The sequence below is a fragment of the Bos indicus genome, chromosome 29 (assembly GCF_029378745.1).
Source record: "Bos indicus isolate NIAB-ARS_2022 breed Sahiwal x Tharparkar chromosome 29, NIAB-ARS_B.indTharparkar_mat_pri_1.0, whole genome shotgun sequence".
NCBI classification, from domain to species: domain Eukaryota; kingdom Metazoa; phylum Chordata; class Mammalia; order Artiodactyla; family Bovidae; genus Bos; species Bos indicus.
Genome location: NC_091788.1, coordinates 43,817,937 through 43,843,281, shown reverse-complemented (window position 1 = coordinate 43,843,281; position 25,345 = coordinate 43,817,937). Strand labels below are relative to the sequence as shown.

The 25,345-nt window shown below is 53.0% G+C and overlaps 4 protein-coding genes and 1 long non-coding RNA gene across 12 annotated transcripts; 2 read left to right on the top strand and 3 right to left on the bottom strand.

Moving 5' to 3' along the window:
* Window positions 1–61: 61 nt before the first annotated feature.
* Window positions 62–4,780, bottom strand: TM7SF2 (transmembrane 7 superfamily member 2). 2 transcript variants are annotated; one of them, XM_019954823.2, is made up of 10 exons: window positions 4,551–4,780; window positions 3,972–4,168; window positions 3,812–3,866; window positions 3,266–3,460; window positions 3,083–3,186; window positions 1,510–1,629; window positions 1,252–1,420; window positions 977–1,057; window positions 767–889; window positions 62–472 (listed from the first exon to the last, which is right to left on the bottom strand). In XM_019954823.2, the coding sequence occupies exons 1-10, from the start codon at window positions 4,600–4,602 to the stop codon at window positions 312–314; spliced, it is 1,257 nt and encodes a 418-aa protein (XP_019810382.1). In that variant the 5' UTR covers window positions 4,603–4,780; the 3' UTR covers window positions 62–311. The 2 variants fall into 2 exon arrangements, with proteins under 2 accessions (XP_019810382.1, XP_019810383.2); XM_019954824.2 differs by lacking the exon at window positions 1,252–1,420.
* Window positions 3,340–16,025, top strand: LOC139180743 (uncharacterized). 2 transcript variants are annotated; one of them, XR_011565005.1, is made up of 2 exons: window positions 3,340–3,477; window positions 15,838–16,025. It is a non-coding gene; the product is annotated as an uncharacterized lncRNA (long non-coding RNA). The 2 variants fall into 2 exon arrangements; XR_011565006.1 differs by lacking the exon at window positions 15,838–16,025 and adding an exon at window positions 9,458–10,080 and having other exon boundaries at window positions 3,349–3,477.
* On the bottom strand, window positions 4,934–17,137 carry VPS51 (VPS51 subunit of GARP complex). The gene is made up of 10 exons (XM_019954822.2): window positions 16,840–17,137; window positions 16,246–16,375; window positions 8,771–8,917; window positions 8,478–8,697; window positions 7,651–8,368; window positions 7,069–7,284; window positions 6,652–6,870; window positions 6,116–6,237; window positions 5,931–6,018; window positions 4,934–5,318 (listed from the first exon to the last, which is right to left on the bottom strand). The coding sequence occupies exons 1-10, from the start codon at window positions 17,062–17,064 to the stop codon at window positions 5,058–5,060; spliced, it is 2,346 nt and encodes a 781-aa protein (XP_019810381.2). The 5' UTR covers window positions 17,065–17,137; the 3' UTR covers window positions 4,934–5,057.
* A 121-nt stretch (window positions 17,138–17,258) lies between these two features.
* Window positions 17,259–21,433, top strand: TMEM262 (transmembrane protein 262). Of its 2 annotated transcripts, none has more exons than XM_019954831.2 (3): window positions 17,259–20,837; window positions 20,943–21,042; window positions 21,151–21,304. In XM_019954831.2, the coding sequence occupies exons 1-3, from the start codon at window positions 20,661–20,663 to the stop codon at window positions 21,225–21,227; spliced, it is 354 nt and encodes a 117-aa protein (XP_019810390.1). In that variant the 5' UTR covers window positions 17,259–20,660; the 3' UTR covers window positions 21,228–21,304. The 2 variants fall into 2 exon arrangements, with proteins under 2 accessions (XP_019810390.1, XP_070639299.1); XM_070783198.1 differs by having other exon boundaries at window positions 17,270–20,837; window positions 20,943–21,010; window positions 21,151–21,433.
* On the bottom strand, window positions 21,275–25,337 carry ZFPL1 (zinc finger protein like 1). 5 transcript variants are annotated; one of them, XM_019954829.2, is made up of 8 exons: window positions 25,223–25,337; window positions 24,752–24,861; window positions 24,330–24,441; window positions 23,011–23,204; window positions 22,846–22,918; window positions 22,626–22,772; window positions 22,261–22,384; window positions 21,275–21,751 (listed from the first exon to the last, which is right to left on the bottom strand). In XM_019954829.2, the coding sequence occupies exons 2-8, from the start codon at window positions 24,851–24,853 to the stop codon at window positions 21,565–21,567; spliced, it is 939 nt and encodes a 312-aa protein (XP_019810388.1). In that variant the 5' UTR covers window positions 24,854–24,861; window positions 25,223–25,337; the 3' UTR covers window positions 21,275–21,564. The 5 variants fall into 5 exon arrangements, with proteins under 5 accessions (XP_019810388.1, XP_019810385.1, XP_019810386.1 ...); XM_019954826.2 differs by having other exon boundaries at window positions 25,180–25,333; XM_019954827.2 differs by having other exon boundaries at window positions 25,167–25,325.
* Window positions 25,338–25,345: the final 8 nt, after the last annotated feature.

Below are 25,345 nucleotides of genomic sequence, written 5' to 3'. Positions count from 1 at the left end.
CTGGGGCTGACCCAGCCAGTCTTTAAACAGCCTGGCCCCAGAAAGGGAGAGAAGCAGCACCAAGGATTCCAGCTGTTTATCTAAGGAGGAAGAGCAGCACACCCCCCCTACACACACACACTCCATTTGGGAGCATTGGCTTCGTTTCCCCCTTGCTCCGGCCACCTGTCAGGCTGTTCATCCCAGTGTTTTGGAGCTCAGGGCAGGGTAGGGTACAGGCCCTTGTGTCCCGGGCGCGTCCGGGCTCCTGGTGCCCAGTGTGCCGTCAGCCGGGCTGGCACGTGCCCCGACCTGGGGTGTCTGGCGCTGCTTCAGTAGACGTAGGGCACGATTCGGTAGGGCACACGCCGGCAGTACTCGTGCCAGGCCAGGCCGTACTTCTGCCGACACTGCCTCTCATCCCGGTCCTCACGGTGCACCAGCAGCGCGGTGAAGTAGAGGAAGTAGAAGTAGGGCAGCAGGTGGAACACCCCTGTGGGGAAGGGGGTTTTCTGACCACTCAGCCAGCCTACCGGTTCACAAACGTTTCCGCTGCTAATGGCCCACGGGGGCATCGGCTCAATGCTGAAAGGGTCAAAGTCTGCAGGGAGAGCTGGCATGCTAGGCTGTTTCAGAGGTCTGCCCACCACAGCCTGAGTGCATCCCCAGCTTCCTGATTACTCCCTCCACTGGGGTGCAACCCTGTTGTCCATTCTGCACCCAGACTGGGCATCCTCTACCTTGGCCCCCCCACACACACACCTGTAGCCCCTCTCAAATCACTCACCACACGGCAAGGACCAGGCCAGAGCCATGATGAGGTCTCCAAGGTAGTTGGGATGGCGGACCATACCCCACCACCCGGACACCAGCAGCCGTCGCCCTGTGGCTGTAGAGATGGTCTCAAGGTCTGGAGAAAGACACATAGCGGGATGGGGGGACCCTTGGAAATCCAGCTGCCCCATCTCACTCATGGCACCCAAGAAACCCAGCTCACCAGCCACTCTGGGATCAGAAGGATTCTTTCGGAAGGTGTTTTTCTGAGAATTGGCTCCACGGAAGATGTAGTAACCAACAGCTGGGGGAAAGCATGAGCAGGTGGTCAGGGGCCTTCCATCTGACCCTGACCAACTACCCACAGCCTAGACTCAGTCTGCCAGGAGACCGAGGACCCAGCCCTTAGCTTTAAAGAAGCATGTGAGGCTTAGCACCTACCCAGGGGGTGCTCGATAAATAATGAAAGGGGAAGGGGAATGCTCCTTCCCCACTGACCATTGATGAGGCAGATGAATGAGGCCAGGGGCCACCCCAGAGGCTGTGGGTGATACAGCAGGAACTGGGCCTGCAGGCTGTAGGTGAAGGGTACCCAGGCAAGGTCCCCAAAGGCCAGCATGAAGCCAAACCCGTCATGGATGATGTCCATGGTGGTCAGGACTGCCTCCTGCAGGGACAGGACCCAGACACACTGGCTTAGTCCCCGCAAAGTCCTCAGGCACCCTCCCCTGCCTCCTCGGCCCCATCCTGCCTCACCTCGTACCAAAGGGCATCACCCACGTACAGTAGCTGGAAGCCATTGACCAGCCACATGGCCAGCGAGGGACTCCCCCGAAGTTCTGCTTCCTGTATCAGCAACGCCAGGTTGATGAGGACCTGGGGGTTAGGCAGAGGGTGAGACAGGGCAGTCCGTCCCCAGTCCACTTCTGCAAAGATGACAGAGCTGGAAAGGCAGCGACCAGCCTGTCCCCTGTCTCAGCTCTCCGTCGCTAACTCTCCAGGCCTGTGTTGAGTGGCTCCAGCCATGTCCCCAGGGGCAGAGAGACTGCATTTGTCTGCCTCCTGACCTGTTTTCAGTATTCCCTTTGGGAGAGCAGCATAGGGAGCAACTGGACACTGCAGGCTTGAGAGTTAAATCAGACCTGGTTTTGAATCTCAGCTTTGCCTCCTGGGCAAGCTGCTCACCCTCTCTAAGGCTCACCCTCCTTTCCCGCCTCCACGTAGAAAATGGAGATAATCATGGACCTAATGTGTGTGCAGTGCTCAGCATGTGTGTTTGGCCATAGGAAGTGCTCAGTAATGACTGCTGCTGCTGCTGCTGCTGCTGCTAAGTCGCTTCAGTCGTGTCCGACTCTGTGCGACCCCATAGACGGCAGCCCATCAGGCTCCCCTGTCCCTGGGATTCTCCAGGCAAGAATACTGGAGTGGGTTGCCATTTCCTTCTCCAATGCATGAAAGTGAAAAGTGAAAGTGAAGTCGCTCAGTCATGTCCGACTCTTAGCAACCCCATGGATTGCAGCCTTCCAGGCTCCTCCGTCCATGGGATTTTCCAGGCAAGAGTACTGGAGTGGGGTGCCATTGCCTTCTCCGCAGTAATGACTAGCTGGCATCGAATCTGTACTGAGCGTCCCCATTCAGGTAGCACTGGGCTTGGTGCTGTCAGTCAGGCTACCAATTCTAATCCTCACCATAATCTTGGGAGGAAGCTCTTACTCCATTTCACACATGAAGAAATAGCCTCGAAGGCCAGGATCCAGGCCCCTGATGGGCACTCAGCATTCCTCCCGCCTCTGGATGAAGCAGTTTCCAGGGTGACGGGGACCTTGCCCAAGACACGCTTCAGGAAATCGTGACCACAGACCAGTATGCGTGATTATAAACAAAAAACACAGTTGGCTGTTGTCAAGGCCACCAACGATGGATAGGTTCCTAAGTCCACTGATGAGTTTGAAGTTCTGCACCGTTCTGACCTCTAGCAGCACAGAATCATCTCTTCAAAATAGATTTTGCACTTGACGGCTTTATTTAAAATTGTCTCTCCTAATTCCCCCTGTGCTTTTTCCTCATCCCCTGACATGTGACACATTTTATTCCTATTAGAATGTAGGCTTCATGAAGACAGACTTTTTTTCTTTCTTCCCTGTAACTATCTTTTTGTTTTGTCTCCCAGTACCTGGAGCAGTGCTTAGAGCACATGATGAACTCAACAAATATTTGTGGAATGATTAACGACATGTCAGCACAATTTTGGCCCTGCCCTGCCCAGGCACTGCTCACCCATCCCACCCCTCCCCCTGGTTGGAGGCCCACTTAGCCATGCCCAGCATACCCAGCCGATGAGGCCAGGCCGCAGTTCGCAGAAATATTTGAAGTCAAAGGAACAGATGCGCGGGTTGAGCTCCCGTCCCAGGAAAAAGTCGTAAATGAGATTGCCTGGAGAATAATGGAGGGTGAAGGTGCAAGCCAGCACCCCCGTCTGCCTCTATCCTTCCCCGACTGGGTCTCCTCTCACCTGAGTTCCCTCCAGGTGCCAGGGCCGAGGCAGGGGCTAGCAGAGCCTTCAGATACAGAAGGAGGCTGAAGATGAAGGCAATGAGGGTGGCCGCAAACGCCAAGGGCAAGAGCATTTCCGGGAGCGCGCTCAGGGGCAGCCCGGCTGACACCCCCAGGCCCACCAAGAGGGCTGTCAGCACCAGGGCCTGGAAGCCTGAACCGCAACACATGGTGAGTCCTGGGATTGAGACCCTCCACCTCCGCCGCCCCCACCCCTAAACACACACACACACACAGCCTAAAGCCCAGGGAGGTTGCAGACCTAGCCAGTAATCTGACACTTTGGCTCTTGGAGGGTCACCCCAGCCACTTCTCTGAGTGCTAGGAATGGAGGAAGGAGGCGTGTGGAGAGAACCAATGAAACCCCCTATGTCTGTCCTGGGTGTAAAAGAGGAGCAAAATAAGAGTTTGGGGTCGCGGGCGCATCTCCATGACCTTCCCATTGGGCCTGGGGCTCCACCCCCCAAACCCGCAGCTCCACTCAAGGACCTAGCCCCCCAGGCACCGTTAATGGGGTAGCGCAGTCGACTCTTGTCCTTCAATTCCTGCCCCTCAGCCACCTGCGGGCACAAAGCGGTTCTGATAAGGGTTGAGGGGGTCCTTCCTTCTCGCCGAGCCCCTGCCCTCCGCCGCCTCCCCCGCGCGTTCGCGAGCAGAGGCCACACCTTACGCGCCGGCAAGAGGTAGAGCGCCGCCTGCAGGCCGAGCCAGGTGAGACAGAGCAACAGCGCCCACGGGCTCCACAGCTCCTCCAGTCCCGGCAGGTAGGGGGGTGGGCCCAGGAGGCGCGCCGGGCCCGAGCGGGCCACCAGTAGCAGGTGGAACATAGTGACCGGGAGCAGCAGCATCAGTGCCGCGGCGCCTGGGGAAGGGGGCGATCGCGTCCGGGGGTCCGCTCTCCGGCTCTCCCTGACCCCCACAGGCACCCTTTCGTATCCAGGGCTCCCTTGGCATTCCCATTGCCCTCTTCCATATCCGGTTCTCAGCCCTTGGTCCCGTTCTCTGACTTCTATCTTGCTTCTCTAGAGGACTCCGCTCCTATTTCCTCTAGTCCTCCCAGTCCTCCACTGCACAAATCCCCAGCTCTGCAGCCCCTTCTCCCAACACTCCCCTGCAAACCCCTAGATCCCACTGCCCCCCGATACCCCGCAAAGTCTTTCACCCTCAGATCCCTGTTCACAGCTCAACCCTCCAGTTCTCCCTGTAAGTCTCAGGCCTTAAGTACCCCCTCTCTGCCCCATTACCCAAGGGTCCTCCGAATTCCAGCGGGGCCCGAGAGCCCTGAGGAGGGGCCATGGTCTCCGCTGTGCTGGGGGCTGGAACCTCTCAAACGTCTGTCAAGGAAACACAGCCCACCCCATCCCCCAGGAGATGGGCTCACTGCCGAGGAGGACCGAGCCCAGCTGGGCTTGCACCTGTCTGGGCAGCAGACAGCGACCGCTTTTGTCCCGAGGTCTTTAAATGGACCCGCCCCCGGCCCATGCTGGGCCCAGCGGGTCAGCCAATCGGCTCTCGGGGGCGAGACCAACGTGAGCACCTCCAAAGCCGCCTCTGCAGTCTCAGGCAGGCTCACAGCTCCACCCCAGTCCTCCAAGTCCCGCCCCGCCTCCCCGCAAGCGACAGAGAGGAGGAGGCAGCACGACTTTATTAGGCAGTAGGCAGAGCTTGAGGGGAAGGGCCGCTGGGGCAGGAGACCAGGGGATGGGCGGATTGAGGCGACTGGGCAAGCCCGTGCATGGCCGTGACGGAGCCTAGCCGCGCTCACAGATGACCTCAACGACACTGGGTTCCATGGGCACTGGGTCCGGGCAGCGCAGGGCAGCTGAAGCCACCACTTCGTCCAGCAGCAGGTGAACAAGCTCCTCATCAGCCACGAAGCGCCACAGGTAGAGCTGCAGGAAGTGGCAGTCCACCTGCACCTGCTGCAGCCCGAAGCGCCCAAAGGTGCGCAGCCGCACGCACTCCAGCAGTGTCTTCAGGCTGATCTTGATGATGCCGGTCAGCACCGACACCTGTGGACAGGGACACGGGGATGCAGAGCCGCTACAGCAGGTGCTGGGGAGGGGTACTAGATCCCTGAAGGCACCCGCGTTCCGTGCAGGGGCCAGGGAGCCAGTAAAATGCCAGCAGCTGTGATGGGGTAGAAAGTCCCAGAACCCAGGTAAGAGGGAAATAGGATGTCGGCCTCATCACCTGGAGGGGAGCAGACAAGGAGGGCCCAGCGATCTGAGGCAGAGATGGGGTCAGCATGGACATACGGAGGGAAAGGCTTACTACGTTGGAGGGAGAGCACCAGGTCCCTGAGCGTGGGCTGGGTGAGGACAGAGATCATGGGGTGAACAGCAATCCCCAGGGAAGAGCCACGACTATGGAGGGTGTAAGAACAAAGGCCAAAGAAGCAGACTAGGTGACCCCTCAGACGCAGGCTTAGAGCACACCCAGGGCAAGGCCAAGAGCGATGAGATGGTCATGGTGGGGCGCTGGGTGAGCACTTTCCTAGACACATTTCCCAGGAACAGAGACGAGGGGACTGAGTCCCAGGGCTTCCTGGGACCAGCGTGGAGCTGCTTCAGCTGACCTTCCCAAGGGGCCCAGGGAAGGCAGGGTCACTGGGGAATTCGAACCTTATTGAACTCCACAGGGCTGAACACATCAATACGCTCAGAGAACAGTTTCTGAATGTTGCTCAAGAGGTTGGTGTCCATTGGGGCACTGGATGGGGGGAGACAAGAAGTCAGAGCCCACCCCTGCACCCCAGTCTTCCTTCTTCCACCCCCACCGCCCCCGGGGCTACCCTGACCACTCAGACCTGGGTGTATAGCTGGGTGCGTAGCGGCCCTGCTGCCGGGAGCTGCTGTAAACCGAGAAGGTCCTCTTGCTGGAGTCGCTGCTCTGGGCCTTCCGAACGCCCTCCTCATACAGGAGCCCCACCTGGTGGCAGAAGGAGGAACTGCAAGGAGGCCAAAGCATGGGGGAACTTGCAGCCCATCAAGGATGCTCTAAGTTACACTCATGTTACAAGAATCACATGTTATAAAATAAACACAGGGTGGTTGGGGTGTGGAGGGGCAGCCGGGGGCTGTACCTCGCTGGCACCCAGTCATTATTTATAGAACCAGTGGAGTGCAGCAAAGGTGGAACATGAATTGGTACTGAGGCCCAATCTTCAGTGTCCACCCTGCCCTGATTTCCCCAGTGACTCTGGGCCTCAGCTTCCTCCTCTGAGGTGAAATGGGGGTGATGATGCCACCATGGCTGAGAGGAAGGAGGCCAGAGATGCAGGCACTGCCTGACCCCAGCTGTCTTGATCCTTAGAGGGCACCGCCGGCCAGCCTGGGGCAGCACCTGCACATCGATGGCTGTCGTGTCCTCCACCACCCGCTTCATGACAGCACGCACGTTCCGAGGCTCCAGGGTACTGAGCCAGTCCCGTGTCTCCACACTCTTGCGCAGCATCTGCGATATGACTAGGCCCTGCACCTTCACGTAGTGGGTCAGCAGTCGTCGTGCCGTCTCCCTGGCCTCCGCACACAGTGTGCTCACGGGCGTCACTGGAGACTGGTCCTGAGCCACGGATGCAGAGAACAGGCAGTCAGTGGGTCCTGGGGGCAGCTCTGCAGCCAGTGCCCACAAGGAGCTGTACACAGGCTTGGCAAGGGGGAGGCCGAGTTGGGCACAGGCAGCCCTAACTGTGAGGGCACTGGCCAGTCTCCTGCGTTCCTAGCATCACCACCCCCACCTTGCTATGGGCTAGCAGTTCACCTGCACCAGAAACTGTTCATCGGTGAGGGTGAGGATGTAGGAGATGGTGGCCGTCTCGTAGTCCAGGCAGAGGCGGGAGAGCAGCAGGAGCAGGGCAGGTGGCGTGGCACCCCCCTTCTCCCCGGGGCTGTCGCAGAAGCTCTGAGCCGTCTGGCACATGGAGCGGATGAAGCCCACGATGAGGCTCTCACGGACACCCTGGCTGCAGAACTCGCCCTGTGAGGAGGAGGGGCCTAGATACACAGCAGGTCCCCTCTTCCAGGCAGAGGCTGCCAGTGATGTTCTACTGGGACCCCAAGTGCCCTGGCCTCTCTCATCCTGTTTCCAGTACCCGAGAGCAGATCCCCTGGTTGGAGAAGGGACTGCAAGGGGGCAAAGCCTGCACTGGGGACCCTGCTTGCAAATGCCCTCAGAGCCTGTCCCACCCCTCCAGGCTGTGGCAGTCTTCAAGACAGCCTGAAACCACATCCAGTCGGCGTGAGGCAAAGACTGAGGGCCCTGGAGCTGTCAAGTCACATGCAGGATGAACAAAAGAATGCCACAAAAAGGAAAAAAAAAAGGATGCCCAGGGACAGGCCGTACCCGGAAGTAGGGCTTGTTGGAGAAAGACACCTCCTTGGCGGTGAAGAGGTGCACAGAAGCCAGCGAGGCCTTAATGTGGCTCAGGATGGAACTGGCCACATTGGCTAACAGCTCTGCCAGGCCGGGGCCTTCCTTCCCAGCAATTCGAGGGGCGGCCAGTGCCTGCCGCACATCCGTCAGGCTGCCCAGGAAGGCCGCCTGCAGGCCCTGCAGATGGTGGCCCAGGCGCTCGCGGGCCACGCGCTCCACGATCTCGGTGGCGGCCTCCGCCAGCCCGGCAGCAGCCAGCAGGGCCCCGGGTGCGCGCAGGCGCCGGTGGAAGCGGTCCAGCGCCCGCACCAGCAGGGAGTTGTCTCCGCTGCCCTGCTCCTGCGCCAGCCGCCGCTCCACCAGCGCGAAGTAGCGGCTGCCCAGCTCCCGGGCAAAGGCTGCTAGCTTTTCGGCGCCAGCCGGGCCCTGGGCGGCAAACAGCTCCTGGTAGGCCGCTGCCACTTGGCAGAGGCCACCGACGAAGCCGCTGCCGCCGTGGTCAGTGAACTCTAACACGTCGGGAGCTGGAGGGGAGGGCCCCAGCTCAGCCTCCAGGCTTCTCAGCTCCTCCTCCAGCCGCCCTCGGGCATGCGCCAGGAACTCTTCGCACAGCTCCTCCGCAGGCTCACCGAGGGCCAGCAGCAGCTCCACGCACTCAGCTTGCTCAGGGGCGCCAGAGCCACCCTCCCTGCAGGAAGGGAGACGGAGGTGAAGGGCAGGAAGACAGAATTCGGGGGGTAGGGGAGGAGCAGACCCGGGAGCCCAGCGGCAGTGGCATGGTGGCCCGGGACCCACACCTGAAGCGCTGCCGTAGCTGCTGGGCCAGGCGAGCCGTAATGACCTGGCAGTCGTCCTGGATGGCGCGGAAGGAGGGCAGGTGCTGGTACTGCTGCAGCACGGCCCGCGCGCGGCCCTGGTATCGCACGGCCTGCCCGTAGGCGCCCAGCTCCACGCACTTGGTGAGACGTGAGGGCAGCTCGAAGAGGAACTGCAGCTTCCGCAGCAGCGCGTGGACCCCTGGGGGACAGGCGGAGGTGGTGTCAGCCTCAAGGGTGGCCCACTTTAACACCGGCTCTGGGGCGCGGCCCACCTGCCAGCTTGGTGATGCGCTCGTGGCGGTCCTGCAGCGTGGCGCTGATGCGCGCGCTGAAGTCCGTGATCACCGCCATGTTGGTGGCCAACCGGTCCATCTCGTCCTCCATCTTCCGGAAGTCGTTCTTCATCTTCCGGATGGTGTCTGGGAGGACAGGGGCGCAGGAGGGAAAGGCGGATGACTAGGGGCGCAGGCGGGACTCTCAGCTTGACACGCGGCCCGGGTGCCCTCACACACTCACCCCCTCCCCGGACGCGCCTGAGCTCACTCCTGGAGGGTCACATGGATGACTTGGTGCTTGAAATGGGCGGCAGTGGTGCTTGGTCACTAGGAGCCAGGGTGAGGTGTCATGTCAGTGCCCCTAAGGTTTTTTGGGCACCCCCTGTGTGCCCCAAGCTTGGATGCAGAGAGAAGATAGCCCATGAAGCGGCAGTCTTTGCTCTCAGAAGATGCCCAGATTCAAAGGAGGGTACAAGGACCTGTCTGCTGGGTCCCAGGGGCATCCTCTATGCCCAGCACCCTGCCTGGCACAGGGCAGAGAGTAAATACTTGTGCACCTTTATCTTTTTCCTGGCCTTCCAAGCCGTTGGCCTTCTGGAACATGGCTGACCGTTTCTGAAGGGCCCTTCCTCTTCAGTCCTGACAGAAACCTACCTAAAGAGGCTGTTCTTCCTTTCTGCCCAGGTGCCTCAGGGCTTGGCCCCTTAAAGCTCCTACACAGATTCTTCTTCTCCTACCTTTGAAGACCATGGCATCAAACCACACCCCTTCTTGTTGCCATCCCACTGTCCTCTTTGCCATGCCTCTCAGTTCGGGATCACTCACCTTGAGCATCCACAAGGATAAAGCTTAGGACACTCCTGATTGTTTGCTGACCTCCTTAACTCCATCAATTCCTGCCTCTGTCTCATCCATGCCACCCTCTCCTTGCCCTCACTAAGAACTGCCTCCTCTAAAACCTCAAAGCTTCCCTGGTGGTCCAGTGGTTAAGAATTTGCCTGCCAATGCAAGGGACACAGGTTCGATCCCTGGTCTGGGAAGATCTCACATCCTGAGGAGCAACTAAGCTGGAGTGCTACAACTTCTGAGTGCATGAGCCGCCAGTACAGAAGCCTGTGTGCCCTAGAGCTGGTGCTCCCCAACAAGACAAACCGCCTCAATGAAAAGTCTGTGCACTGAGATGGATAGTAGTCCCTGCTGGCCACAACTAGACGAAGCTCTTGCATGGCAACAAAGACCCAGAGCAGCCAAAAATAAATATACTTTTTAATTTAAAAACATTAAATAAAATCAAACTTCAGCTTCAAGTCTCACTGCCTTCTGTAATTCCAACCACTCATCCTGTGGACCACACTCTAAAATTCCTTTGGCTTTTTCAGGAACTCCAGACCCACTGGCCCAACCACTGGTCACTATTTGTAATACCTCTCATGGCTGCACTTCCCTGCTCACTCTTCTTAGCATCGGTGGGCCCCCACCAGCATTGTCACCCATTTGCAAGCCCCCTTGCCTCTCTTGACCCTGACTCCCATTATTTATCAGCAAGACCTTACCACAGGTTAAGCCCAATTAGCAACCCACCGCCTAAGAAGGAACAGTTGAAAATGGGCCACAAAATCACACCACCTGGCCTCCCCTTAATGTTACTGAATAGGACTTAGGTCCCAAAGCAGCACTATGTATTGGTCAGCCATCCTTCAGATGAATCTGTGTTCCCATTTTCCAAACTAACATTTCCTCCTCAGTCCTCAAAACTCCAATACATTCCCTCAACTCTCAAATGGTGACCCTGATTCACACTTCACAGAGAAAATACAAGTAAACATCAACTCCTTCCAAATCTGCAGAGTGAATGGACCCCTGCGGGGTCTCCTCCAGTCCCACGGCTGTGATGACTCAGACATTTCTGCCTCCGGGCCTGACCAGAGCCCTGCTAACAACTTACTTAATACCATGATGCAGATGGCAAACGGGCACCTCAAATATGACAGGTCCAAAACAGAATTCCTGACTCTCCCCAAACCTGTTCCTCCACTAGTCTTTTCCATTCTGGCTCCTTGCCATTTCTTAAGAGTCGTCTTTGATTCTTCTCTCTCCTTTACCCTACATTCAGTCCATCAGCAAGTTGTGTAAAGTTTACCTCCAACATGTTCTCTCCAAGCCACTATCATTTTTTATCTAAATACTTGTAGTATTTCCCAACTGACTTTCCTAACTCCACTCTGGAACTCATCATCAATATGCGTAACAGACAGCAATGAGGATGAAACTGAAACATATCTATTATAGGAGACTTTAACCCACTTCCGCCAATCCATGACAGATCAAAAAGACAAAAGCCAAATGAAGCTACAAAAGACCTAAATAACACAATATGGAAGACCTACTTGATTTATATTTAAGATTCCATAATATAGCAAAACCTTACCATGTATCAGGTCATAAAGGAAATCTCAAAACATTTACAGAAGAAACTGAAAAGATACAAAAAGCATTCTCTGATCACAATGCAATGAAATTGGAGATTAATAACAAAACTAAAAAATAAAAAGATCCCATTATTTAGAGAAAATCCTCATTCTTGTCAACTATTGGAGCAAAAAAGGAAATCCAAACAAAGGAAGCTGGGTCTTCGTTGCTGTGCTCGGGCTTTTCTTTAGTTGCAGAAAGTGGGGGCTACTCTTTCTTGCGGTGCTTGGGCTTCTCATTGCAGGGGCTTCTCTTGTTGCAGAGCACGGCTCGAGGGAGTGCAGGCTTCCAGTAGCTGCGGCACGAGGGCTCAGCGGTTGCGGTTCCCAGGCTCTAGAGCACTGGCTCAGTCACTGTAGCACATGGTCTTAGCTCCTCCGTGGCGTGTAGGATCCTCCTGGACCAGGGATACAACCCAAGTTTCCTGCATTGGCAGATGGATTCTTTGCCACTGAGCCGCCAGGGAAGGCCTGCTACACTTTCTTGAATTATTACTTCTCCTTTATGGCAATGTTTTTTTAAATCTATTTGTCTACTTTCTAATTGTCATGGTTTTATTTTTCACTTGTTAAATAATATTCAAACATAAAAGTGATCCATTTAGGAATGTATTTATTATGCATGATAATGTTTATCTTTTATAGACATGTAGCTCTTTCAAAAGCTACTACAGGTACTAGGACAAAAAACCTGATTTTTTAAAGTTATTTTTAGATTTGCTTTGTGTTTGAAACAAGGCATTAAACATTGTGTTTCACCTATAAAATTTTGACTGAGTTATTTAGCATCTCATTACCTGTTTCCCCATTTGTAAAATGGATATATGGTTAACAACTTCATATATGTGTAAGAATTTAACTAATATATGTTAAGCACCCCAATCAGTGGTTTTATATTAAACACTCAATAAATATTGTCTAGTATTAGCCAAAGTTGCTATTATTTATAATTACTAATAAACTAGTTATTACCAAAAAAATTCTATTCAATTAATCTGAAAGCTTACCCTATACCAGTATTATACTGTCATGATTTTCTAGATTTGTAGTAAATTCTGAAACCAAGAAATCTGAGTCCTCCAACTTTGTTCTTTTTCAAGATTTTTTGGCTATTCTGGATCTCCTGCATTTCCTTACGAATTTTAGGATCAGTTCGTCAATTACGCAAAAAAAAAAAAAAAAAGGGCATTTGGAATTTTGATAAGAACTGCACTGAATCTGTAGATCAGTTTGGAAGTATTGCCACCTTAAATATAAAATAAGTTTTCTAGTCTATGAATATGGGACATCTTTTTACTTATTTAGGGATCCTTTAATTTCTTTCAAACTGTTTTAGTTTTCAATGTACAAGTCTTAAACTTGTACAGGTGGTAACATCCCCTTTCTCATTCCTGGTTGTAGTAATTTGAATATTCTCTCATTTTTTTCTTGGTCTAGCTAGGTTTGTCAATTTTGTTGAGCTTTTCAAAGAACCAATTTTTGGTTTCACTGATTTTCTCTATTGTTTTCTATGCTCTTAATTCTAATCTTTATTATTTCCTGACTTTTACTTACTTTGGGTTTAGTTTGCACATTTTTCCTCTTAACTTTCTTAGGTAGTAGGTTATTGATTTAAGATCTGTTTTTAAAACTTTTATTTTCGGCTGCGTTGGGTCTTCGTTGCTGTGCACAGGCTCTCTTTAGTTGCGTGAGCAGGGGCTACTCTCTAGTCGCGGTGCGTGGGCTCCTCACTGAGGAGGCTTCTCTTGTTGCGGAGGATGGGATCCTCACTAAGGAGGCTTCTCTAGTTGCGGCGCGTGGGCTCCTCACTGAGGAGGCTTCTCTTGTTGCGGCGCGCGGGCTCCTCACTGAGGAGGCTTCTCTTGTTGCGGAGGATGGGCTCCTCATTGAGGAGGCTTCTCTTGTTGCGGTGCGTGGGCTCCTCACTGAGGAGGCTTCTCTTGTTGCGGAGGATGGGCTCCTCATTGAGGAGGCTTCTCTAGTTGCGGCGCGTGGGCTCCTCACTGAGGAGGCTTCTCTTGTTGCGGCGCGTGGGCTCCTCACTGAGGAGGCTTCTCTTGTTGCGGAGCACGGGCTCTGGAGCTCACAGGCTTCGGTAGTTGTGGCGCACAGGCTTAGTTGCCCCAAGGCATGTGGAAGCTTTCTGGACCAGGGCTCGAACCCATGTCCCCTGCACTGGCTGGCAGATTCTTAACCTCTGGACCACCAGGGAAGTCCTCTCTTTTTTCATGTAAGCATTTACAGATACAAATTCCCCTCTGAGCACTGCTTTTGCTTCATCTCATAGGGTTTGGAATGTTGTTTTCATGCTTATTCATCTCAAAGCATTTTCTGATTTCTTTGTGATTTTTCCTTGACCCATTGGTTACTTAGGAGCATACTGTTTAATTTTGACAAATTTGCGAATTTCTCAAATTCCTTTCTGTTATTGATTTATAATTGAATTCCACTATGTTCAGAGAACACTAATCACTTGATTCCAATCCTCTTAAATTTATTGAGACTTGTATGGCCTACGATATGGTCTATCCTGGAGACTGTTCCATGTACACTTAAGAAGAATGTGTATTCTGCTGTTGTTGCAGGAGAGGGTTTTGTATGTGCCTGTTAGGTCCATTTGGTTTAAGTGTTGTTTTTTGTTTTTAAAAATTTATTTATTTTTAATTGAAAGGTAAATTGCTTTGCAGTCTTGTGCTGGTTTCTGCCATACGTCAACATGCATCAGCCATAAGTATACATATGTCCCCTCCCTCTTGAACCTCCCTTCCACCTCCTACCCTATCCCACCCCTCTAGGTTGTCACAGAGCCCCAGTTTAAACTCCCTGAGTAAGTGCTGTTTAAGCCTTCTATTTTCTTGCTGTCTTTCTAACTGTTCGCTCCATTTTTGAAAGTGGGATATGGACATTTCTAACTATTATTGCTGAATTTCTTTTTTCTGCCTTTAATTCTATCCAATTTTGCTTTATGTATCTGGGATTCTGTTGTGAGGTCCATGTGTGTTTATATTCGTTAACATCTTAATGAGCTCACTATTATAAAATGTCCTTCTTTCTCTTTAGTAACAATTTTTGTCTTACATATTATTTTGTCTGAATTGGTACTACTATCCCAACTCTCTTCTGGTTGTTTTTTGGGAGAAGTATCTCTAGAGTTCTTATGATAAAGACCATAATCCTTATCTTGTCTACAAAGGGCCCGCCTAATGTGGCCCCACAGGCTCCTCCAGGTTCATGTCATGCCTTACTCCCCTTAAAAACAAAAACAAGAAAAAGCCTAGCTCGTTACGTTTCCACTCTTACACCAGATCTTGCAGTTTCTCGGGCACCACATCCGCCATCCAGTGTTCACGCTGAAACTAGGGCATTCTGGTTATTCAAAGCTCCTCAACACCATGTCCTGCCAGTGGTGCCCCTAACACTCTCAGTTTACTCATCACTGTCTATCTCCACCATTATCATCTGGAGTAAGCTCCCAGAATCTCTGGTCTGGGCTACTGAAATGGCCTCACTCTAACCACCTCTCCAATCTATTCCTTCCAATGCAGCTAGGAGCCAGAGGGATCTTTTCAAAACAAAAATCACAACAGCTTGATTAGCTAAGTATGCTTTAGATAAAGGTTAGATTCCTTAATGTGCTCTGGAAGGTCTCTAGTTGAACTCTACCAACCTATCCACCTGACTGGCTCTGGCCACAGTCTGCTTTCCCTCCTGCTACAGTAGATGGGCTCCTGGCCTTGTGTTCAGGCGAACCTCTCCACTGTGCACTGCTCAACCCCCCTCCTTTCCTGAGGACCTTGCTTCTGTAGTTTCTCCCTCTCTTGCACCACTGATGAGCACTCCATGAGCTAACATATTGGTCAAGCTTATCAATTTCTTAGAATGCTTTTCTTCATTTATCTTCTAAGACACCCAGGGTCCTGGTTGTTCTCAAATTTCTCAAACGTTTGCTCCTTTGGAAAAGAAGATTTGTCAGAGTTTCCTTTTCTTCGTGACTTCCAAATCTTAGGATGCCCCAAGCTTCAGTCCTCAGACCTCTTCTCTCTGTACACTCCCTCCCTAGATCTCATCTTGTTCCACTTGTGTCTCAAGTTCCAGCCTTCTCTGAACTCCAGATCCCTCAACTAACCAACTTTTAAGAATCTTGAGCCATTCTACTTTTCCACTGTACCCACCCTGGTCCATACAACCAGTATCTTGCCTGGACTTTTAAAACAGCCTTCTAATGGGTGTCTCTACCATTCTTGCCTCCCTATCGTCCATTTTCAACAGGGGACAGAAGGGTCCTTTTAAATCAAAAGTCAGGTCACCCCATCTCCTGTTCATTTCATCTCACTCAGAGTAAAGATAATATACACTGCAGGTAGACCCATGAGATCTGCCTCTAGGACTAAGTATATGTGGGTCCAAAATTATTACAGAAGTCTGAGCAGTACATTTCCCCAACACAACATGGAAGCTAGCGTGGATGAAAGATGAACACTGCCTAACACTGTCTTGAACAGAGAATAAAGGGAACAGAAGGGGGTGCGGGGAAGTCTTTACATGATCTTTGTCCCTTAATGACATACATTTTCTGTCTCTTTGCTTCATTTACAGAAGAAGAAAGGAAGAGGAAAAGGGGAAAGAGGAAGAAAGGAAAAAAGAGAAAAGGAAAGAGAGAAATAAGCCCATTCTTGATTCAGACTTGAAACAGAAGAAAGCTACCACTAATGAAAGAAACTGTTGCTGAGGCATCCTTAGTGTCAGAGTGCTTCAGATAAATTCATTTCTTTTTAAAATTTCAATGTCTTTTTCTCCCCTTTGGTCCTCATAATAACCCTCTGAGAACAGTTATTACCTCAATGGTTATCAAACCACAAAAGCTCTAACAGAGATGAGAGTGGATTCGCGTCAGGGCAGGACCATAACCTGGGTCTGCTCTGTCTAAACCCTCTGCTGGCTTCCCCAACACTGGTGGAACTGGGGGATGTGGGACGTGAGGATTTGTGTCGCAGTAGGAATCACCTGTCGCTGAGATGAACTTGTTGTAGTTCTCATAGACCAGGGTCTGCATGTCGCTGTCTAGAGCCCGGATCTGCCGCACCATGTCCGTCTCACTGTCCATCAGCTGGGCCAGTGGGCACTCTCTACGCAGCTGGAGGAAATTAGGTGGTTAGTGTCCAGGACAGGGGGCATGTCCCCAACTGGTAGGCTTTTGGTGCAAGAAAATCCTGATCCCACCCGTGTCAAGAATTTCAGACAAGGAAACTATAAGTGGCATAGCTCAAGAGTTACCAGGTTAGACCCTACTTGAGGTTTGTCAGCATTTCAAAACCTCAGATTTAGCAAGTCCTGGTCCTTCCTACGCCAGTCAGCGCCTGGGACACGCCCCCTATCTCGGGTCTATCTGAACATCAGCCCAGGAGACCTCAGACTTCACACCACTTCAGGCCAGTTCAAGTCTGCCCACGCCCCCTTATCCTCCAGCTCTGCCCCTACAGCTCCGCCCAGCGCTGTCCTGCTTTTATGAACCCTTCCTCCCACACCCCCGCAAAAAGTCGGAGGCATGATCTGGGGCTTAATATATCGGGGGCCTGTTCCCCGTCCCCCTACACACACCTTATCCAGGTATACTTCCGGGTCGAAGTGCGCCCCATTGAGATCTGTAGGGTCCAAGGGGTCCGGCCCCGAGGGGCGTCCCGCCGCCTCCCCCTCTGAGAGGCCGTAGTAAAGCTTCAGCATTCCATGCGCCTTCCGCCGACGCTCTGGACCCTCAGCCTCGGGTCCTTCTGGGGAGTCCCCAGGTCCAGACCCTGGGCCAGGCGCAGCGGCTGCCGCCGCCATGGCTCCAAGTGCAGCCCACAGGCGTGAGGCTGGGCAGGGGACAGGGAGGAGGCACTTCCGGGAGCCATAAAGTTGTTGTTGAAACGAGGCAGTCCTTCAGGTGAAACGTCCCCCTGCAGCCTCGAGTCCTTCGAGACTAGAGTTCCCCCGCATGTTTTCTCCCCGAGCTCAGAGGTTCCGGGAAAGCCCTGGGTTCCCACCCCCGCACCCCCTCACTCCCTTCTCCAGCTTCTCAGATGGAAGGATTTTGCGAAACTGGTTGGGTCGCTGTCTTCCCGGAAGGAGGACGAGTCGTGGCTTCCACCCTATGTCGCTAGATGCAGGCAGTGGAGGGAGCGCGGGCCAGTGGAGCCAGAGAGCGTGTGCCTGGCATCCTGCCACGCCCTTGTTGAGGGGAGAGGGGGTGGGCAGCAGCTTTTTCCTTCATTCCTAACATCGGGGTACATATTTAACAAGGGGACTGTGAGGGTTAAATGCATATATTCTCGCCTGGAAAATCCCATGGAGCCTGGCGGGCTACAGTCCATGGCGTCTCAAAGACACGACTTAGGGACTAAAGGACCACCACAGTGCCTCAAGGGAAGTGTCTCTCATGGCCTGGTCCTCTGACGCGCATCAGAATAGCCTTCAGAATTACCTGCGGCGAGTTGTAAAGACTCTGGGCTCCCCTGAGACCTAGCTTCTTTTTTTAAGTCTTTAAGTAATTCTGATGCACTTAAATTTGAGAACTCCTGTATACCCTGAGAAGACACACTTGGTAGATCTTAAGTCACTGATAAGGCTTCCCTGGTGGTTCAGTGGTAAAGAATCTGCCTGCAATGCAGGAGACCTGGGTTCCATCCCTGGGTTGGGAAGATGCCCTGGAGAAGGGAATAGCAAATCACTCCAGTATTCTTGCCTAGGAAATCCTATGGACAGAGGAGTCTGGCCAGGCTACAGCGCATGCACTACTGAAAGACTTTGTTTCTTTCAAGTGACTGTTGAAATGCGCTGCCTTGAGGGGTTGGGTGGAGGTGTTGAAGGTAATTCTCAGGTTTCTGATTGGGACAAATGTACAGCTGTTCACTGAAGTAAAGAGCTGAAGGTAAGGAAAGACTTGGGAGTTCAAATTGAGACACACTGAGTTTGAATGGATGAAAAAGGAGAAAAGACTTTGTCAATGTGGTCTTTGAAACATATTATGGGTTGGGGGTCCGGGGTGGAATGGAAACCACTTTATTTATGCTTTGGCGCGGGCAAAACCTAAACCATTTACTATCTTGTTTTTCACAGAAAGTTTGTTGACCCCTAAATCTATGGGATATTCAGAGACTGTCTAAAAAAATATATATATGTGAAGATTTCAGCTTAAGAAGCTATAATCTTAAGAAAAATGAAGACAAAAGTATAAAGATTTAGATCTACTCCAGGAAATCTATAAACTTAAAAAATCACAGAATACTGTTATGAAAAATTATCCAACAGTTGGAATAAAGACAGTGTAGCATGACCTCCCAGTATCATACTGGGGCATTGTTTCACAAGCCCACCCAAGGACTACTTAATTACCCATATGAAGTTGCTCAGTCGTGTCCGACTCTTTGCGACCCCATGGACTGTAGCCTACCAGTTTCCACCATCGGATTTTCCAAGCAAGAATACTGGAGTGGGTTGCCATTTCCTTAATTACCCATAGAAGTGTACATTTGTTTTTAATCTTGCTATTTAGATAGTGTTGGAGAGATGTGAATCATCTCCAGTGGAAATATCCAGTGGAAAAATAACCTCAAGTTTTTTATTGCCCTGTAGGACATCAACCAATCTTATATCTAGTAATCATGGCCTAACACTCTTCTTTAAATGCCTATCAATACCTAGCTCTTCATGATGCATTACACATGAGTGAGGGGGAAACCCCTTCACTGAAGCGTTAATATATCTTAGTTGTGTTTATTCAAGTATATTTTTAACTTTTAAAATATTTATTTGGTTGTGCCTGGTAATAGCTGTGGCATGTAGGATCTAGTTCCCTGACCAGGGACTGAACCCAGGCCACCTGCATTGGGAATACGGAGTCTTAGCCACTGGACCACCAGGGAAGTCCCATGTTAACTTTTAAAAAATCATATTTTAACAATATGTGTGGCATGATTTTTTAAAATTATGCATGTAGATACATACATGCAGGTGTATGAAGTTACATCAAGGGACTCAAAAGATGCCCACTCACCAAACTGTTGAAGGAGTTACTTCTGTGGGGGGAGGGGTGTGGAGGAAGAGTCCTCTGTATGCTTGTGTGTCATGCAAGTCTTCCTCAAGAACATACTCTACTTGGATAACTTTTTAAAATGGCATTGAGGTAGGAGACCTAACCAAAAAAAAAAAAAAAAGTTCATCTGTATTCAAATGAAAACTAAAGTGTGAACAAGTATTTCAACAGTGTAAACACAGCGGGGGAACAGACATCACCCCTTCAATGTGTTAAGATGAGGTCTGAGGGTTTTGTGATTAATGACACTGGGCAGCAACCACAGTTGATGGGGTCAGGTTCTAACCTTACTCCTTCCAAAGGCAGGAGATTTCAGATCTTGGCCAGGCCCGGGACCGGACTTCTGGGGCAGTCAGGCAGGAGGAAACGGGGCTGGCCAAGTTCAAAATCAACTTTTTCTACTTTAGTTCCTGGGAGATTGCACGTCCCTCCACACCATTTTGGGCCAGTTTTCGGCCTTATTTTGTTGACAGTCCTGGAGGTCTCACAATTTTCTTTTCTTGGCTTCTGTTCTTGCCCATTCCACAGCCTTGGGTAGAACTGGATCTTAGTCTCAGTACCAAGTCCCTTACTGTCTGTGAAAACTTGAGCAGACAATCCCTCTCTGTGCCCCAGGTCTGTGTGTAAAACAGGCTTTGTGCCACCAATCCCAGCTTTCTCCTGGGACTCCTGGCAGAGTAGAGGCGATGGGTGTGAAGATGCTAAGCGTGGGAAGGTAGCAGAGGGGAGAGCTGGTCAGCATCATATGTTGGAAGAACATCTAGGAGAAGATGGAAAAGCCAGTTGCTCTTCAGGCCATGCCTGGGAGGTTGTGAGAAGGTCCCTTCCCTTACATCAGGAGTTGGAACAAATACTTGTAGCTTGTGATCCAGCTCAGGCCTGCCCTCACCTGGTTAGATGGGATCACATCTGACCTCTCACACACCTAAGACATCCTGAGGATCTACATGCCCCTCCCCTTTTCTGGATCCCAGTTCTTCATCTGTGGAACGTGACCACACTACCTCCTGCGTGGACATGTTGCGGACTCAGTGAGAAGACTCACACCACAGCACAAACTGGGATGAGGAGCGCTGTCCCTTCCTCTGCACCATAGGGCCCCCTGCTCTGTACGTTTAGCCCGGCGCCCTCCACCAATTCAGAGCTGCCCTGGCCACCCATGAAACACCCCTGTACTGGCCGGAACCAGCTCACGTTCTAGAATCTTGTTCTCTACAATGTCCTTCTTATTCTAGAATCCCACGGCTATTCCAGACTGGGTGCTCTAGAACCGGAGGGATTGGCTGCTCTTCCTGGACAGTGTCCGCTGCTCAAGCTCTGCCACCCGCCTTGAGTCTGTACTCCTGCCATGATGCGCTGGCGGGACCGTGTGGCTGTGCTCTTTTTCCCACAAGGCATGATTCTCACCATGGCCGCGCTGATGCTCTTCTTCATACACCTGGCTGTCTTTGCCAGCGACGTGCACAACTTCTGGGTCACCTACCGCTACGACCGCATGAGCTTCCGCTACACCGTCGTCCTGATGGTAGGCTGGGGCGGGGGCTCGAGAGGTGGTCTGGGGAGGCCCAGGGGCTGATGGAAACCCCACTGTTGTGTCAGGGGCCACTTTCCCAAGGGATGGGCCCTACAGTTCTCCCAGGTGATCAGCATCTGCTGGGCCGCCATGGGGTCACTCTACGCGGAGATGACATATGACAAGTTTCTTCGCTGCTTTTCCCTGACCATCCTGAGTGAGTAGGGAAGGGAGGTGGACTTGGGGGGAGGAGGGAGCTTTGGAACGCAGAGACACAGCAAGGAGGGGGCAGGCAAGGCTGATGGGGGCTCTCTCCTCTGCCCAGTGCTCAACGGGGCCATGTTCTTCAACCGCCTGTCCCTGGAGTTTCTCGCCATCCAGTACCGGGAAGAGAGCCACTGAAGCCTGGGACCCGGGCTGAGAAGGGGGAAGGAAAAGGCTGCTTCGGGTGTTTTAATAAAGTCTATCATTTATTTCCACCTGTTGGCTCCTTTTGGTTGGCGGGAAGAATGGGGAGGGGGGGGAAGCTGCAGACCCAGGAGGAGCAGGTCAAATGCTTGATCCGCAGGGACCCCAGGCCTAGCCTGCAACCACTCTGGTGGACTTGACTTTGGGTCTGGGATCTTAGTGTCTCAGGCTTGAGAGAGAGGAACAGAGAAGGGCCCCCCCCCCAGACAGCCTCCCCTACCCACCTCCTCAGGCCCCCAGGTCCTAGGCTGGCCCAGCCATAGGCAAGGATTCAGGAGGGACCCACACGGATGTGAGGGTTCATGAGTGGGTCCAGGTTGGGGTCACTGTCAGCAGCAGCCCGGCCCAGGCGAGACATGAGGGCCAGCAGGGCCAGGAAGCCCAGCAGCCCCAGCAGTAGCAGCAGCCCCGCCCGCTGCAGCAGGGTCAGCGGCCGCTTACGGGACCCAGCCCGGCTCCTGGGGGGGTGAGGGGAAAGTCAGGTCAGGCCTTAGGACCCTGGTGGCCCTGTGGCTGGGAGAGGAGTGCCAGCCAGGACCCTTGTCTTCTGGCCCCAGTGCCACCAGCCCTGAGCCTTGTTTCCTCAAATGTGCCGTGGGGGCAGAGGCGGGGCTCATCCCCGAGCCTGCCCGCTACAAGGATGATTGTGCAGCTCAAAGCAGCTGAGGTAACAGCTGTGTTCTGGAAGCCAGAATGTGTCAGGCATAAGGGGAGTCACAAAGACCGGGGAGGTGTCAGAGTGGGAAGGGGCCTCAAGAGCCTGAGTCTGAACCTCATATGCAGCAGGCGAGGAAAGAGCTGGAGAGGGGCAGACCCCAGCCCAGGCCTCCATGCAGGGCCCCAACACCAGGTCCCATTATTACCCAGGATAGGCCTCCTTTATCATGAAACCGTCCCCCCAGGGCCTCTGGCTCTCACTTCCCCCACTCCCCGTTCCTAGCATCCTGCCCCACATGACCCCGTGTACCTGAGCAGCTGGGCCAGCCACCCCAGGGCTGGCCGGCGCCGGTACTTGTCATCATCACAATCCCGGTGGAGGCCTGGTGCCCGCTCATCATCCCGCGTGTCATACACCTTCCTCGGGGCTGAGGCTGCAGGGGCAGAGCCACCGGCATCCACAGGCTCAGGAAACTGGGCCAGAGAGGGGTGGGGATGGGGGAGGGCAGGAGACCCTGGCCCTTTTCAGCCTGACAGAGCATCTTGGGATCATGGGGAGGTGATGTCTGATGGAACAGGAAGGGTTCTGTGGGTGGGTGGGTGGACTGCCGAGGTCCCTCCGCATACCCACCCCCCATTCTATCCCCCTCTGGCCTGGACAATTCCCCAGCTCACCGTGAGTCAGAGGCTCGGGATTGCCCATGTGGATCACCGTGTGCTGTTCAGGCCGGCTCGGGGAAGCAGGGGGCCGGGGGACTTGGCTGTAGAAGGCTGGGGCAGCAGAAGCGCTGGCTGTCTCTTCCTGTTCGGGGCTACCGCTGGCTATGGGCAGGAAGAGAGCGGTAAGCAGGGTGGGGAGGCAAGGACCCCATTAGCAGTGGAGGCTACCACTTACCATTAAAGCTGGACCAGTCAGAGAACTCAGACGTGTTGAGGGGTTCAGGCTCTGGGCTCACCAGCTCGTCAATCTGGAGGAAAGAACTGATGTCACCAGTCTGCCCGGTGCTGTCCCCACCCACCCCTCTGGCCCAGGTGGGACCCAGGGCAGAAAGATTCTCACCAGAGGAAGACCCAGTCCTGCCCGGGCCCAGTTGACCGTGGCCAGCTTCTCTCTCAGCGCAGAGGCCACAGGGCCAGCCAGGTTGGTTGGAGGGAAGATGGGGCCACTGCAGCTGGGGCACTGGTAGCCAGCAGGTGCTGTGTTTCGGGGGAGCTGAGCAGCACGCTCATTGAGGCAGGCCCAGTGGAACAGATCTTAGAGCCCACAAAGTAGTGGAGGAGAGACATGAGGAAGACTCTTAGGACCCCTAGTCCACTAGCCCACTGCAGAGATATCTGCACACACATGTGTAAGCCCAGGGCTTACACAACCTCCTTCCTAGGTTGATTATATCAGTGTACCTTAAGACTTTGGTCTTCCTGGCCACCACTGTCTGACTAAGACAAGGCAGATGCTACCAGGCTGCCCAGCCCCTAGGGGCTCAGGGTAGGTGGGAAGAATATGCCACCTAACCTCTCCGGGAGTCCTCTCTGGACCTGCACTCATCACAAACTCACTGGGCTAAAAGCTCAAAAGGTTACTAGACATATACACAGGCACCTGTATGCGTGTACATATCCATCGGCACAAATGTACACGTTTATATACATGTAGTCAAACACAAGTGCCATCCCCTATATCCACACTTATGGGCACATTAACTCTCACATACACTCAAGTATGCTAACACCCAAGCATTCACACCCAGGAATTCTGCAAGCCCACAACACGCTCATATGTTCCTGTACAACACTGACCCATTCACTCACCCACAGTACCAACGAACACACTAACAGGTAAAGACACAACGCACATTTAACACATGCATATATAAACACACACTCACAGTGAGAAACACATATGTTAAGCTCACTCTTTTACACTAGTTCCTTCAAAAAGTGGAGCTAAGGCTCTTACAGCAGAGTCGGGTCAAGACCATGACACATGCCTCTGCTGACTTCTTTTAACTGACGTCACTGTGGGAAATTCAATTCCTCTCTGTGTAATGTTGGAATTAGAAATGGATCCTGAACGTCTGAGAGCCCCATGCTTTCAGCTCACTACAGGTACAGCCAGCTACTGCTCACAGCCACAACCACACCTGAGAGATTGGCAGGGAGGAAGCTAGGAGCTTAGTTTTTAGGGAAAAACACTAAGGCCTAGAAAGGGAAAGTGACTTGCCTGAGCTCACACAGCAAGTAAGTTACCTAGTGGGACCAGAATCTGAGTTCCAGCCTCCCAAGCTTGAAGGTCTCACTGTCCTGCTGCTTGGGGAGCCGCTGGAAACCAGTCACACTGGTCTTGTCCAGATCCCCACCCCCAAGGTGCCCAGGCCTCACCATAACAGATGAGGCGGGTTGTCTCCCGAGCAGCCAGGGGTATGTTACACAGGCGGCAATTGGGGTTGTAATCGCTATCTTGGAGCCACTGCAGGTAGGACTGGACGATGCACTGAAGTGGGAGAAGGGGGTCACAACTGGAGCCAGGGCTCCACAGCCCATCTCCCCAAGGCCCAGGTGCCTCTTTTTCTGTCATCACAGAGGAGATTCATTCTTTTGTTTGACCAATCAATAAACATTCATTGAGCACATATGTGCCAGACTCTGTCTTAAGCACTGGGGATACAACAGTGAACAAAATAAACTAAGTCCCTGCCCTTGAGGAGCTTCCATTCTAGGGCCGGATCTTTCATAAATTTGGAGGAAAGTCAGTACGGCTTGCCCACCTAGCGCCCTGCTCAGTCTCTACTCTGAACACCCACCTTGGCGTGATTGGCTACCAGGCAGTGCTCGCAGACGTTGACCCGGTGTTCGAAGCAGAACAGGTTGGTCACCTTCCTCTTGGGGCACTTGCAAAGTCCCATAGTCGACCCTGAGGAAAGCGGCATAGTTGGCAGGGAGCCAGGTTCTGCTGACCTCTACACATTTACCAGCGCAGTTTGTTTCCACTTATTAACTTCCCTAGACACCGCTCGTATCCGCCCCAACACCAAACTCCTGCCCACCTTCCCTCTACATTCTGGGCCACGGCCCCTGCATAAATCCCGCCTCCTGAGACACCCGCATTCGTCCCGCATCCCATCCTTGGGCAGGCCCCTCCATCAGTCTCTCCGATACCACCGGCCCCGCCCCCAGAGGTCCCTCCTGAGCCCCACCCCCTCCATGCCCCGCCCCCACCTTCTCCACAGACCCCACTCTCTGTGTTACTAATCGGCTGCGGCACCGGTCCTCACGGGCGCGAGCGCCGGTCCGAAGCGCGGAAGGTCAGACCGCGTTCAGCCAAGCTCTCGCCCAGCTCTCTTCAGCTCACAACGCTCCGATTATCCCTCGGCTGCCACGTCTCTTCCGGGTGCGGC

Coding starts and splice junctions, on each gene's coding strand:
- TM7SF2 (XM_019954823.2), bottom strand. CDS start 4,602: ATGGCCCCTCCTCAGGGCTCTCGGGCCCCGCTGGAATTCGGAGGACCC. Junction 890..976: donor TTCTGATCCCAGAGTGGCTG/GTGAGCTGGGTT, acceptor GTCTTTCTCCAG/ACCTTGAGACCATCTCTACA. Junction 473..766: donor GGCCTGGTCCTTGCCGTGTG/GTGAGTGATTTG, acceptor CCTTCCCCACAG/GGGTGTTCCACCTGCTGCCC.
- VPS51 (XM_019954822.2), bottom strand. CDS start 17,064: ATGGCGGCGGCAGCCGCTGCGCCTGGCCCAGGGTCTGGACCTGGGGAC. Junction 6,871..7,068: donor ATGAACAGTTTCTGGTGCAG/GTGAACTGCTAG, acceptor TCCGTGGCTCAG/GACCAGTCTCCAGTGACGCC. Junction 6,019..6,115: donor GCACCCAGCTATACACCCAG/GTCTGAGTGGTC, acceptor CCCCCCATCCAG/TGCCCCAATGGACACCAACC.
- TMEM262 (XM_070783198.1), top strand. CDS start 20,661: ATGATGCGCTGGCGGGACCGTGTGGCTGTGCTCTTTTTCCCACAAGGC. Junction 20,838..20,942: donor GCTACACCGTCGTCCTGATG/GTAGGCTGGGGC, acceptor TGGGCCCTACAG/TTCTCCCAGGTGATCAGCAT. Junction 21,011..21,150: donor GCGGAGATGACATATGACAA/GTTTCTTCGCTG, acceptor TCCTCTGCCCAG/TGCTCAACGGGGCCATGTTC.
- ZFPL1 (XM_019954829.2), bottom strand. CDS start 24,853: ATGGGACTTTGCAAGTGCCCCAAGAGGAAGGTGACCAACCTGTTCTGC. Junction 22,919..23,010: donor CAGGACTGGGTCTTCCTCTG/GTGAGAATCTTT, acceptor TCTTTCCTCCAG/ATTGACGAGCTGGTGAGCCC. Junction 22,385..22,625: donor TCCCGAGCCTCTGACTCACG/GTGAGCTGGGGA, acceptor CTGCCCCTGCAG/CCTCAGCCCCGAGGAAGGTG.